This window comes from Gopherus flavomarginatus, chromosome 11 (assembly GCF_025201925.1).
Source record: "Gopherus flavomarginatus isolate rGopFla2 chromosome 11, rGopFla2.mat.asm, whole genome shotgun sequence".
NCBI lineage: Eukaryota > Metazoa > Chordata > Testudines > Testudinidae > Gopherus > Gopherus flavomarginatus.
Window position 1 is genome coordinate 5005530 of NC_066627.1, and position 14702 is coordinate 5020231.

General features: G+C 43.6%; 2 protein-coding genes across 2 annotated transcripts; both read left to right on the forward strand.

The window, feature by feature from the left end:
• Positions 1 to 3078: 3078 nt before the first annotated feature.
• LOC127031551 (olfactory receptor 14A16-like) lies at positions 3079 to 4035 on the forward strand. The gene has a single exon (XM_050918484.1). It carries the CDS (start codon positions 3079 to 3081, stop codon positions 4033 to 4035), a length of 957 nt encoding a protein of 318 aa, XP_050774441.1.
• A 9472-nt stretch (positions 4036 to 13507) lies between these two features.
• LOC127031571 (olfactory receptor 14A16-like) lies at positions 13508 to 14500 on the forward strand. The gene has a single exon (XM_050918501.1). It carries the CDS (start codon positions 13541 to 13543, stop codon positions 14498 to 14500), a length of 960 nt encoding a protein of 319 aa, XP_050774458.1. The 5' UTR covers positions 13508 to 13540.
• The last annotated feature ends 202 nt before the right edge of the window (positions 14501 to 14702 follow it).

The window sequence follows — 14702 nt, forward strand, 5'->3', positions numbered from 1 at the left end:
GTTATACTTTCAGCCCTCACAAAATCCCCTGGCAACGAGTTCAACAAGTTGATTGTGTGGTATGTGAAAAAATTCTTTTTTTGTTTGTTTTAAACCTACTGCCTACTTATTTCATTGGGCAATGTCTGGTCCTTCTGTTCTGTGAAGGGGTAAATACCACTTTCCTATTCACTCTTTCCACAACATGCATGATTTTATAGACATTTATCATATTCCCCCTTAGTCAGCTCTTTTCTAAGCAATACAATACCGGTCTCTTCATATCTCCTCACATGGAAGCTGTTCCATGCCCCTAATCATTTTTGTTGCTCTTCTCTATATCTTTTTGAATTTGAATATATCTTTTTTTTTAGATGAGGCAACCACAACTACACACAGTATTCAAGGTCTGGATGTACCATGGATTTATATGCTGGCGTTATATTTTCAGCTTTATTATCTATCCCTTTTCTAATGTTTCCTGACATCTTGTTCGCTTTTTTCACCGCTACTGAACATCAAGCAGATGTTTTCAGACAACGAACCACAATGCCTCCGACATCTTTCTTGAGTAGTAATGGCTAAATTAGACCCCATCATTTTGTATGGATAGTTAGGATTATTTTTCCAACGTGCATTACTTTGCATTTACCCATACTGAATTCCATCTGCCCTTGGATTACCCAGTCACTCAGTTTTGTGAGATCCCTTTGTAGCTTTTCAGTGTGATTTGGACGTAACAATCCTGAGTAATTTTGTATTGTCTGCAAATTTTGCCACCTCACTGTTCTCTCCATTTATGAATATGTTGACCAGCACAGGTCTCAGGGAAGATCCTTGGGGAACCCAAGTATTTACCTCTCTCCATTGTGAAAACTGAATATTTATTCCTACCCTTTGTTCCCGATCTTTTAGCAAGTTACTAATTCATGAGAAGACCTTCCCTCTTATCCCATGACTGCTGACTTTGTTGAAGAGCTGGTAGTGAGGGACTTTGCTGAAAGCTTTCTGGAAGTCCAAGTACCGTACATTGCCTGGTTCACGTTACAGTAGCTACTCTGCAGTCATCTGGTCCAGAGGTTGATTTAAGTGTTGGTTTATTTACCACATTTAATAGTTTTTGTGATTTCATATTTCAGTTCCTTCAGAACTCTTGGGTGACTGCAGTCTGCACCCAGAGACTTATTACTGTTTAATTTATCAATTTGTTCCCAAACCTCCACTACTGACACCTCAGTCTGGGACAGTTCTCAGAATTGTCACCTAAAAAGAATGGCTTGTGTGTGGGAATCTCCCTCACATCCTCTGCAGCAAAGACTGATGGAAAGAATTCAATTAGCTTCTCTGCAATGGCCTTGTCTTCCCTGATTGCTCCTGTTGCAACTTGACCATCCAGCAACCGCACTCATTGTTTTGCAATCTTCCTGCTGTCGAAATACTTAAGCAAAATTGCTTAGCTTTTCTGTCTTTTGTTAGTTGCTTTTCTTGTTCTTTTCTGGCCTGCCTAATTACACTTTTACACTTCTCCTGCCACAAATCAATGTGTAAATCGGTAGTTGGCCATTTACATAGTCTTGGGATGGAATCATTACAGACAAGCTGCCACATAGGAGGCTGGGTGAGTCAATGTTGAACTGCGCTAGAAAGTGGGAATCACTATTTCAGAACTGCTATCAGTATTAGCCATGTTAGTATTTACATTTCATGCCCAAATTTAGAGCCTTCTGTTTCTCACAATCGAGTACCATATTGGCTAGAAATGTTGGATTTAGCTGTACTTTGTCCCAGTCTTCATACCTCATTGGCCAGATCCTTAGATGGTGTTAACTGACCCACCGCCCTTAGCTTTAAAGGTGATAATCCAGTATTCACCGATGTGATAATGCATCTCACTAATGCTCTGACTCACAGGGGTAAGGAGCACTCTCAACTTCTAGTCAATGGAAGCAACAAGAACTATGCACCCTTGACATTCCCATCACGAGATATTACGGAGAGAGAATTAGATCATTTTCTCTGCCACTCTATGTCATAAACAGATAGTTAAGGGTTAATAGAACAGGAGTACTTCATGTCTCTTTTGCCTGTAAAGGGTTAACAAGTTCAGTGAACCTGGCTGTCACCTGACCAGAGGACCAATCAGGGAACAGGATACTTTCAAATCTTGAGGAAGGGAAGTTTTTGTGTGTGCTGTTAGATTTTGGTGGTTGTTCTCTCTGGGTTCTGAGAGTGACCAGACGTGCAACCAGGTTTCTCTCCAATCTCTCTGATACAGTCTCTTATATGTCCAGAATAGTGAATACTAGGTAGATAAGGTGAGTTAGGCTTATGTTTGTTTTCTTTATTGGCAAATGTGTATTTGGCTGGAAGGAGTCAAATTTTGTATTTTGCTGAAAGGATTTTAATTTGTACTTGTATACTTAGGCTGGGAGGGTATTCCCAGTGTCTATAGCTGAAAGACCCTGTATCATATTCCATCTTAAATTTACAAAGATAATTTTTACTGTTTTTCTTTCTTTAATTAAAAGCTTTTCTTGTTTAAGAACCTGATTGTTTTTTTTTTATTCTGGTGAGACCCCAGGGGATGGGGTCTGGAGCCACCAGGGAATTGGTGGGGAGAAAGGAGGGAAGGGGGAGAGAGAGGTTAATTTCTCTCTGTGTTAGGATTACTGTCTCTCTCAGGAAGAGTCTGAGAGGGAGAGAGAGAAGGAGGGGGAAGGTGAATTTTCCTCTCTGTTTTAAGATTCAAGGAGTTTGAATCACAGTGATCTTCCAGGGTAACCCAGGGAGGGGAAGCCTGGGAGAGGCAACGGTGGGGGAAAGGGTTTACTTTCCTTGTGTTAAGAGCCAGAGGGACTGGGTCTTGGGGGTCCCCGGGCAAGGTTTTGTGGGGACCAGAGTGTACCAGGCACTGGAATTCCTGGTTGGTGGCAGTGCTACAAGTACTGAGCTGGTTATTGAGCTTAGAGGAATTCAGGCTGGTACCCCATCTTTTGAACGCTAAGGTTCAGAGTGGGGGATTTATACCATGACACTCTAATCTTGCCCATTGCCCTTGTCCTCCCATCCACAGGCAGGACACAATGTATGGAGACGGAAATGTCCAACAGAACCACCGTGACCGAGTTCCTTCTCCTGGGATTCTCTGATGTTCGGGAGCTGCAGATTTTGCACTTTGTGGTGTTTCTGGTGATTTATCTGGCAGCCTTGATGGGGAATCTTCTCATCATCATAGTTATTGTCTTTGACCACCACCTTCACACCCCCATGTACTTCTTCCTGATGAATTTGTCCATTCTAGACATCGGCTCCATTTCTGTCCCAGTCCCCAAATCCATGGCCAACTCCCTCATGAACTCTAGGTCAATTTCTTATTCTGGATGTGTCACCCAAGTCTTTTTCTTTATGTTCTTTGCTGTAACTGAGTACTCCTTACTCACCATCATGGCATATGACCGATACATCGCCATCTGCCAGCCATTGCACTACGAGAGAGTGATGAACAGGAGAGCATGTGTCCAAATGGCAGCCAGTGCTTGGATGAGTGTTTTTGTCTACACTGCACTGCACACCGGGAACACCTTTGCACTATCCTTCTGTGGAGGCAACATGGTGGATCAATTTTTCTGTGAAATCCCCCAGCTCCTCAAGCTCGCCTGCTCTGACTCATACCTCCGTGAAACTGGGGTTATTGTCTTCAGTGTATGCTTAGCCTTCAGCTGCTTTGTCTTTATAGTTGTGTCGTATGTTCAGATCTTCACCACAGTGCTGAGAATCCCCTCTGAGCAGGGCTGGCATAAAGCTCTATCCACCTGCTTCCCTCACCTCATTGTGGTCTCCTTGTTCTTTTTCACTGTAGCCTTTGCCTACCTGAAACCTACCTCCAGTTCAACATCAGGTCTGGATCTCATAGTGGCTGTTCTCTATTCTGTGGTGCCTCCAATGATGAATCCGATCATCTACAGCATGAGGAACAAGGAGATCAAAGCTGCCGTGAGGAAACTTATGGCGGGGAGGTTATTCACCAAAAATGAACTGTCCATCTTTTATCTTTGATTGCAATTTCTTTCTGTGTTTCTTTTTAAATATAATCAAATGAAGGCATTATTGTCTCCTTGAAAACGTATTTTGAAATCTGCTTATGCAGAAACGGGCATTGACACTGGTTAAAAATACAGAGTCATGTCAATGGACTCATTATATATTTACAACTGTATATATGTAAGATCAGAATCAATCTATCTATCTGTCTATCTATTCTGTACTGCCACCCACCATCACACCATCTCAGCACCTTCCACCTAAAATGAATAGCCATTGTTGGTGTCACTAGGCATAGATCTAGGTAGCTTGGGAGGGTGGAAGATCACGAGTGCCGATGAAGCCCTCCTGCTCAGGCCTCAATGAACCATTGTTCCTCCATGTTAAACACTTTGTGTAACCTAGTGTAACCTAATGTACTAACAGCTGCAAAAATGTAGTGTTAGCAGTTAGTTTTTGGTTGTAACAGCCAGTTTTCTGCTGTAACACGCTGAAGCGAGCTCAAGGTCATTTCTGAATACTGTATACATGTCTCAGCAGCGGAGGTGGGGAGGAAGGGGGAAGACAAAAGATTGAATGAGAAAAGATACTGCAGCTGGATGAGAAAGGAGGCGGGAGTGAGAGATCAGCTAGTCAGCAAGAAAAAATTTTGTAGTAAACAACTGGGATATAAAAGGAAGAAACTGCTTGTTTTAGGTGTGCAGGATTTGAGATTGTTATTTCTCCCTTGCACCTTATTTAAGCTCAAATAAACTTCGTTGTTTTGCTTCTCCATCCTGGTGTGTTCATTGGCGCTACGCACTCTGGGCAACGAACCGCTGTTGCTTGCCTCGGGCACCCTCTGTGTCGGCAACACCATGATCAAGTTCCTAATGGACTTGACGAGGTCTCTGACCCTTTTTCCTTTTGTGGGTATAAATGCTGCATTGGATGCCATGACTTTGGTGAATTGTTTGCTTGTGTGACAGTGGGGTGCAATGGTGTCATGTTGTGAACTTTGTTGTATATGTGGAAATATTGTCAGGGTGACAGGACAAGTCTGACCTGGCTCAATGGCAGCCTATTGTGCTGCATTCCAGTCAGCTGCCCTGCCTGGGAGAGGTCTTTGACACCTCACTGAAGGACCATCATTGAGAGCCCATCACGACTAGAGTCTGGGGCCTTCGATTTTTATTGTATCTCCGCTACTTGCCTGTCCCTAGGGGAAATGATTTTTCTATACAGGGGGCCCACAGGCATGGGAGTTGGAGATGGAACTTCACAGTTTGAACCCATGGCCAAGAGACTGGGGCCTACTTAACAGTGTGATGTCCCTGTTGAGGTCCCATGGGGCCATCCCTGGCCACGTGCAGTAAAGACTTTCAGGAGGAAGATGGCAGAAGAGACTCTGCCCAGCTGGAAACACAGATGAACCCTGAACTCACAGATCAGGCCGGGGAAGGGGGTGTCCCAGAACAGTTTTGTTTTACAGATCTGTGTTTGTCCAGGGCTTACGGCATAAAGTTTCCCTTTGCTACCCCCGTGTTCCTTGCCTTCCTGCCATGTTCTAGATAGCTAAGGGTTAATGTCTCTTTCACCTGAAAAAAAAAAAAGTTACCTGAAGCACCTGACCAGAGGACCAATCAGGAAACAGGATTTTTTCAACTCTGGGTGGAGGGAAGTTTGTGTGTGAGTCCTTTGTTCTTGGTCTTCTGCCTGTATGCTCTCTCGGCTATGAGAAGTGATTTCTATTTCCTGCTTTCTAATCTTTTGTTTCCAAGTTGTGAGTACAGAGATCATAAAAACAATAGGGGTTATTGTTTTTTTTTTTGGATTTACATGTCTATAGTTGCTGGAGTGCTTTGAATTGTATTCTTTTTGAATAAGGCTGTTTATTCATATTTCTTTTAAGCAATTGACCCTGTATTTGTCACCTTAATACAGAGAGACCATTTGTATGTATTTTTCTTTCCTTTTATATAAAGCTTTCTTTTAAGACCTGTTGGAGTTTTTCTTTAGTGGGGAACTCCAGGAAATTGAGTCTGCAGCTCACCAGGGAATTGGTGGGAGGAAGAAGTCAGGGGGAAATCTGTGTGTTAGATTTACTAGCCTGACTTTGCATTCCCTCTGGGTGAAGAGGGAAGTGCTTGTGTTTCCAGGACTGGAAATAGAGAGGGTGGACTCCCTCTGTTTAGATTCACAGAGCTTGCTTCTGTGTGTCTCTCCAGGAACACCTGGAGGGGGGAAGGGAAAAGATTTATTTCCCTTTGTTGTGAGACTCAAGGGATTTGAGTCTTGGGGTCCCCAGGGAAGGTTTTTGGGGGGACCAGAGTGCCCCAAAACACTCTAATTTTTTGGGTGGTGGTAGCTTTACCAGGTCCAAGCTGGTAACTAAGCTTGGAGGTTTTCATGCTAACCCCCATATTTTGGATGCTAAGGTCCAAATCTGGGACTAGGTTATGACAATCTGTGTTTGTCCAGGGCTTACGGCATAAAGTTTCCCTTTGCTACCCCCGTGTTCCTTGCCTTCCTGCCATGTTCTTCTTAAAGAGATTCAGCTAGAAGCCAAAAGGGACCACAGGCTAGGTGAAGCTCTGGTGGAGTATGTGAGTGACTAGGGGCTTGGGAGAACTCATACACTGGTTTTGAGCTCAAAGGCAGCTGGACAATGGCCTCCCACAGTCAATGGAAGGGGATCAGAGTGTTCCCTAGAGCCCCAGAGCAAGAAACACTGATGAGATTCTACCCAGACGCATTTGCCTTGGAAGTACGTGGCTCCCACTGACTGGGCCCTCTTGCAAGAAACAGATGATTGTACAGCTGGATAAAGGGCCACGTTCCAACACCCGGCTTAGCTGCCTTTTGTTTTGTTTTATTGATCAGTTGGTCAATTTGGTTTAGTTCTTTTATTCTTTTGGGGGAGAGGGGAGGAAAATTATTGTTACATGGGGGTGTCATATTTGGTCTTGTCTTTGGGAAGCCAATGTGTGAACTTTGCTGTTTGTTCTTTCTCTGAACGAGATGAAGGATTGCTTTCCACGGTGACCAAAGGTCAGAAAGGAGCCTCTGCAGCTTTCTGGATGGCCGAGTTCCTGCTGAAAGGATTATTTGGACAGTGCTGGGAGTGCATTGAATTAGTAATGATATGTTGGGGACCTCAAGCCTTTGATTATTTTAAACCTAAACTAAAACTCCAGCCACACTCTAATTTGTTCTTTTAGATGGAATAAATGGGCTGAAGGTGTTAATATAACCCAGTCACCATCCAACACTTAAACAGTGTTAAGTTCTGGAGCTTGGTGTCCAGAGACCTCAGCCTGCTTCACACCATGGCAAACACACCTTTAAAAATACAGTTAACCTTTCACTAACTATCCAGACAGGAAAGGAAACCACTCAGAGTATTTGAAATGTAAAGTACTAAGTCAGGCTTTCATTTTAGGGACACCCCTTGTTCCCTTTCACATTAGCTGGAGGCAGTTTTTAGAAGGAAACCCCCTGGCTGTCTGGCAGTCTCTTAGAGGTATCAGAGATGGTAATAACCCTCCTCTTGGGGAGAAGAGAAGAAGTTAGTTGAGTTGGGCTGGAGCTGTCATTGTTGCTGTTCTTTTTACTGTCCAGTCTTAGAAGCAAAATCCACCTTGTTTGTCCATCACTTCAGTGGTATCAAAGATGGAAATATCTGTGATCCCAGGTGGTAGTTGGGATTCAGCTGGGGCCAGTAGGGGTGATGATGTCATCTGGGCCCTTCTCTGTTGCCCAGGCGCAGGATGAGGAAGACATGGGGTCCCAGGAGATGGTAGAAGTGGCAGACAGGATGGTGAAGCTCAATCCGGAAGCCTCCATCTGTTCTTCTTTTTGTTCTTTCTGTACTTTTCTCACAATATTTCTTTCAGGACCCAGAAAGGGAGTGATGGGTGGAATAGTGTGATGTAGTGGGGATTTTCCCTTGTTATGTTGTATGTGAGTCTTACTATTTTGCATGAATGCTGCATGTGCCTCAGTTTCCCTGTGTATTTCATCAGTGTCTAGGTGGTGGGAAAAGGGTGTTGTGGGGGCTGCTCCAGCTGCCTGCACAGATGCTATGGCTGTCCCTTCCTAATCTGAGACCCAGGAGGGAGATATGACCAGGTTACTGCTCAGGAAGTGAGAAAAAGCCTGGAGGAGGAGCAATGGGCAGGGCAGGTGCCAGACAGTTTGAAGCGAGTCAATGTCAGCTGGCTTGGAGTGCAGGGAGAGGGCCAGAGCCCTGGCTCTGGGCTCCCCCCCAACCAGAATGAACTTGGCTGAAAGTCACTGATTTCTGTGGTAAAAAGTTTTGTCCTACGCTGTGTCCCTGTCGACTGATAAATCTTCTGTTTTACCGGCAGGCTCAGAATCACATTTGACTGTGGAGTTGGGATGTAGGGCCCTCTGGCAGACTCACTGTGGGAAGTGCATGGTGTGGAAGGGGATGCTGAATGCTTCAAGGTCAGACCCAGGAAGTTCAAAGCTGTGTAAGCTCATTCCCCTGGAGCCAGGCTGCTCAGGGAGTAGTTTCAGATCATCGTCCTGATGACTCCGGGACAAACAGTCCATCTCCTCATTATTTTCTCCTCCAGTTAGGCTTCTGACATACCAATTTTGGCTCATTAAGGTTTCTTTTCAAAGAGAATTGGAGTTCGTTCTTTTATACAATGTTTTTCTATTTCTATATTCAGAGGTCAAACTTCAATTCTCTTTGGCTGTCGTTTCTCCAAATCCTGATGGAAAAGTCTGTTTGTAAGCAGAAATGCCCAAAATTTGTTAAGATGTACAAGTTAAGGTGGCTTTTTACTGACATTAGAAAAGAAAGTGAAAATTTGATCAGACAATTTCCAGAGTTTTGGGAGGGTAAAAATAAAAAGTGGAAAATTGAATACTTTAGGGTTTGCTTTTCTTCCACGTTTTCGCCACCTCTCCTTCTTTTTGCCTTAGAAAAAGGGCAGAATATAAAAATAGAGAAAATGGTGACAGAATTAGTAAAAAAAAACAAAACCAAAAAAACCCGCCAAAACCACAAACCTAATTATTTTAGTTAAAAATGTGATGGATACTAATTTTTTTTTAGTCAACGCAATTCGTTTGGAAACTTTTGAAATGAAAATGCTTTTGAAATAGTTTTGTAGATTTGTGAACTATTTTGTTTTTACCAATCAGCTTTATATTTCTAAGAAGTTAAATTTGTGAGCACCTGTTAGTAAATATTAAAACCTTTACTTCTTTCTTCCTGTTCATTTGATTAATTTCTATATTAGCGATGCTTTAGAATCTTTACCTTCAGCAAAGAGTATGTGTGACAAATCAGATAAACTCAGAATGTGTAGAACATCACAGCATACACTTCTGGGAGAATATTCTTGGCAATGAGGTTTCCTTTGTCGGACAATCTATATAATAATACTGGTTTGTAACTTAGTTTGGGGGAATGAAAACTGTGCATCCCTTCCAGATGCAGGAGAGACACACATCCAGCTCTTAGTCTGTCAACAAAGGGTGCACGGTATTCTCTTGTCTTCTGTATTCTCCATAGTGCTGTATTAATCTCTAATTGATAATCTTAGATTAAGTAATTCTAACTGAGCCTGTTATTTTGACAATCTTGAGTCATTAACTTAGACACACAACAAATGGCTGTTCCACTGTGAAAACAAATTAAGGGAAAAAAACCTGCTCTTACTCAATGGATCTGCAGCCTTAGGGTATCAGAAACTTTAAAAGGGACGTATGCTCCTAAAGTTTTAAGTGCTTTAGAAACTCCAGTATAGGTGGGTCTATTCTATTCTATCCTACTCCACTAGTACAGGTGTGTCTCGTCTCGTCTCGTCTCGTCTCTTCTCCTCCACTAGTACAAGCTTATCTATTCTATTCTATTCTATTCTATCAGTACAGGTGTGTCTATTCCATTTTATTCTATTCATAGCAGGAACAGGGGGATATATTCTATTCTAGGCCTAGTCAGGTCTAGTACATGAGGGTCTAGTCTAGTCTATGCTAAACTAGTATAGGTGAGTCAATTCTATTCTATTCTGTTCCTGTGGTCTCCAAACTTCTTTGATCGTGCACCTCCCTCAGTAACAATTTTTTGAGCACGCACCCCCAAGATATGTATATTTATTTATGTATAAATTATATACATGTCCTACTGTACTAATATATTATGGATATTATAAAACATACAAAAATAGAAATTAAAAAAGGATGAGAGAAAGATGAAATAAAGAATATTTTTTAAATATCTTTATTGTATTTTGTTTATTAACAGTACAAAAAACCTTTTTGCTCTCACAAAAATATTAATAATAATATTTTTAGTGAGAGCAAAGTGATTTAATATCCTTCATTATTTCTGAAAATCTTGGTTTAACACTTTGTGATGCAGCAATTTGAAGGTCTGGATTAGGGTTAGGGTGCGGGAGGGCACTCCAGGTGGGGTGCAGGGTTTAGGAGGGATTTAGGGTGCTCAGGGTGGGGTGAGGGATCTGAGAGGGAGTTAGGGTGCAGGTCAGGACCCTGGGGCCCCCTTAGCCCAGGGCCCTGCAGCTTCTAAAGTCCCTGCGTTCCGGGTGGCCCTGCCTGTGGGGGAGGAGAGGCAGCTTCCTCACTCACTCATTCCCTCCCTTCTCTGGCTGCCCTTTCCCCGCCCCCGGTGGTGCTCCTCCTGCTGCGCTCCCCCGTGGATCCTCTTGCGCACCCTCTGGGGTGTGCACACCCCTCTTTGGAGACCACTGATCTATTCAACTAGTACAGGTGGGTCTACTCTATTCTGTTCTAAAGAGGTACAGGTGGAGCTATTCCAAGGTTTTCCAAAGGGATTAAAAAAACATTTCACAGGAAATTTCAGACAAATCTTTCACCAAGATCTATGGAAACTCATTAAGAGTGCAAAGAGAACTGAATCCTGGGTCATCTCAAAATAAATAGTTCTTTATGAATTATTCAGCCAGCCTCAGTCATAATCCTCTAGATTTTGGCAAAATGAGGCACAGAGAGCTGAGCTGATATAGATGCATTGCTGGGTTTAGATCACGGGAGTTCCTGGCAGCTCTCTAGATGGCTGTCTCTACTTGTTATCATTTCAGGCTGGGGTTCTCAAGGGAGTCTAAGGGAGTTAGGAGCCCAAGATGTATGTGCCTTAATCCTGTAGGCGCCTTTGCAAACCCAGCCCTCGGTTTCTGAAATTCAAGACAAGCCCAGGCCATGGAGTTAACAATAGAAACGTGAAGCCCGGATTATAAACGAGTTTAGGAACCTACAGAAGGAGAGAGGAGCCTGTTGAGATTTACAATAGCATCTAAGCAGGTTGGGCACCTAACTCCTGCTGAATGACCATGGGATTTTGCCACCTAGCTCACTTAGGAGCACTGATAATTCCCAGTAGGTGCCTGTCTCCCTGTTTGTAATCCTGGCCCATAGATAATGCAGAAGCTGGGCTGGAATCAGGGAACCCTGGGTGAGATCACAGGCTCTGTGCTATGTGGGGGTCAGACTAGAGGACCAGAATGACCCTTTTTAGCTTTATCCCCTGGATATCTATGCACTGGCCTCTGGGCCTCTGCTGCTCAGCTGTGCAGAGCTCCAGGGATTGAGTCCCACTAGCCCCTAGGAAACAGACCTGGATAAATCACCTTCCCCCAGCATCAGTCCTTTAATGCCAGTGCAGCTCAAAGCCAGCTCCACATAGGTATCTGCAGAGACCAACAGGTGTGAGCCCAGTTTTGTCAGTTCACTCTCAGATTGAAGGGTGTAGAATTCTCAGATACCTGTGCCTTCAGCTTGTAGATTCTGGGATGCCGATGGATATTGAAGGGAGAATTCTGGTGCTGGATGACTGCATGCATCATATGTAGGGAAAAAATCCACAAAGAGCAGTACAGTAAGTTTATTATTTCAATTAAGTATATTGGGGGATCAACATAAGGGGGAAATTAAGGTGATAAATACGAATTACAATACAAACTCATTAAGACTTTTCTCAGTTTGATCAATACCTACTGTTGATTGGTATTTTCCCACCCTTCAGGAAAATTTTGACTTTTCATTGAAAACCCCAAATCTTCTTTTTCCCCCATTTTTTGGCAAATGAAAACAACTTTCTGCTGAAAACTGGATTTTTTAAAATCGCAAAACCCAAACTCTTTGGTTTTTGAGTTTTCGTTTCTTTTCAAAGCAAACCAAAATGTTTGAGAGAAGCAGACAGATTCTGAGATTCGTTGTTGTTTAGCAGGAAAACCAATCTCCGTTTCAAAGAACGCAGCTGAAAATTCCCAACCTGCCATACACTTTAAATAAATTGGGGGATATTATTATTGCCTGGTTAGACCTTAATTCCAAACCCATTTATTCTGTTGCAACTGGGCAATTTCTTTTTCAATGAGATAGTTGCGCAGAAGTAACGACTGAATAACCAGTAAAGTTGCCAGCGCACACAATGTTTTGTAGAGATTAGCCCCTTTAAACCCTGAGTTAGAGTAGAACCGAGCAGCCAACACCTGTCTATCCTGACCCCATTCAAGGGCATAAGGGAGCTCACTGGGAATGGATCCCAGAACTACTTGTCTAGCTCCACACTGGTGCTGGCTGAGTATAAATGGAGTAAATTACACATAACAAGATATATGGCCATGTTTTCAAGGGGATTTAGGCACCTAGTGTGATTTTCAGAAGCACCAAGGAGGCTGGGGTTGGGTGCCTAAATGGTTTTGCAAACTCCCCTAGGTTTCTCAATACCTTTAAAACTGCTGCACAGCCCCTTTGCAAAAGACCTTACAGCCCTAGTAGACAAGGCAGAGAAAGGGAGGGAGGGGAAACAGAGGCAGAAAGAGGGGAAATGAATGGACCAAGGTCACACAGCAGAGCCCAAGTGTCCCGGCAACAACTGCACCGCACACGCAGAGTAATCGAAACCACATAGCGGTAATGGAGTGCTGGTGCTAGCCCCTTGTTACACGCCGGCAGAAGGGCAGCTGGGAGCTGGTGCCAGAAATCAATTTGAAAGCAGGCTGAAGGCCATTCAGGCCCAGAGCTTGGGGTAGAAAAGTTACAGATGAGTTGCCACTTACGACATAGGGTGAGTCTATGCGATATTGCCCGGCAAAGTGGGAATCAGGCTGTGCTGGCATTTTAGTAGACCAGTTTTGTTGCCAAGCTGTGAGCTTGGAGAAGGACGTTCTTTGAGAGAGCAGTTGGGTTTGGATTGTGCTTTGTTCCATCCTTCGTACTGCATTTTAACAACCCGCACCCTGGGCCAAATGCTCAGATGGGGTAAAGTGGGGAAGCTCCGTTGAGTTTAAAGGAGCTGACCCAATTCACATTAGTGTAATAACAGAACTGATGGATCATCAGAGGCGAGGAGCATTAACAGTACCTGGTCATTGCAAGTGATGAGTGCTGAGCACCTTGACATTCATACGAAGAGATGTAAGGAGAAGGGGAATCACTGCAATTCCCTCTGTCACTCTTATCCTAGCCATTGTCCTTCTTATTCCCCCTACAGCCATCACATGATGTTAGGAAGAATGAAATGTTCAACCAAACGACAATGACCGAGTTCCTTCTCCTGGGATTCTCTGATGTTCGGGAGCTGCAGCTGTTACACTTTGTGATGTTCCTGGTGATTTACCTGGCAGCCTTGGTGGGAAACCTTCTCATCATCACTGTCATAGTCCTCGATCTCCAACTTCACACCCCTATGTTCTTCTTCCTGATGAATCTGTCCATCCTAGACCTTGGCTCCATCTCCGTCACCATCCCCAAATCTATGGCCAACTCCCTCATGAACACCAGGGTGATTTCTTATCCTGGATGTGTCGCCCAAGTCTTTCTCTTCTTCTTCTTTGCTTCAGCAGATTTTGCCATACTGACCATCATGGCATATGACCGATACGTGGCGATCTGCCAACCACTGCACTATGAGAGAGTGATGAACAGGAGAGCTTGTGTCCAAATGGCAGCCAGTGCCTGGATCTGTGGTCTTCTCTACTCTGCCCTGCACACCAGGAATACGTTTGTAATAATCTTCTGTGGAGGCAACATGGTGGATCAGTTCTTCTGTGAAATCCCCCAGCTACTCAAGCTCGCCTGCTCTGACACATACCTCAGTGAAGTTGGGGTTATTGTCTTTAGTGTGTGCTTATTCTTCAGCTGCTTTGTTTTCATAATTGTGTCGTATGTTCAGATCTTCAGATCAGTGCTAAGAATCCCCTCTGAGCAGGGCCGGCAAAAAGCCTTCTCCACCTGCCTCCCTCACCTCATTGTGGTCTCCTTGTTCCTTTGTACTGCGACCTTTGCCTACCTGAAACCTACCTCCAGCTCAACCTCAGGTCTGAATCTCATGGTGGGTGTTCTCTATTCTGTGTTGCCACCAATAATGAATCCGATCATCTATAGCATGAGAAACAAGGAGATCAAAGGTGCAGTGAGTAAATGGATAGGTTGGAGGTTACCCACTAAGAATAAAATGTCCATATTTCTCCTTCAGTAGCAATTTCATTCTGAGTTTCCTTATGAATATAATCAGTTGATGATATTATTGCCTCCATGAGAAAATAGTGTGCAAACTGTTTATGCAGAATTGGGTATTTACACTTGTAAGAGTCCAGAAAAACAAGACTCAGGATAAAAGGATTAACTGTAGGTTTACACCAATCTAAGTAAGAGTGGAATCTGTGTATCATATCCGGCTA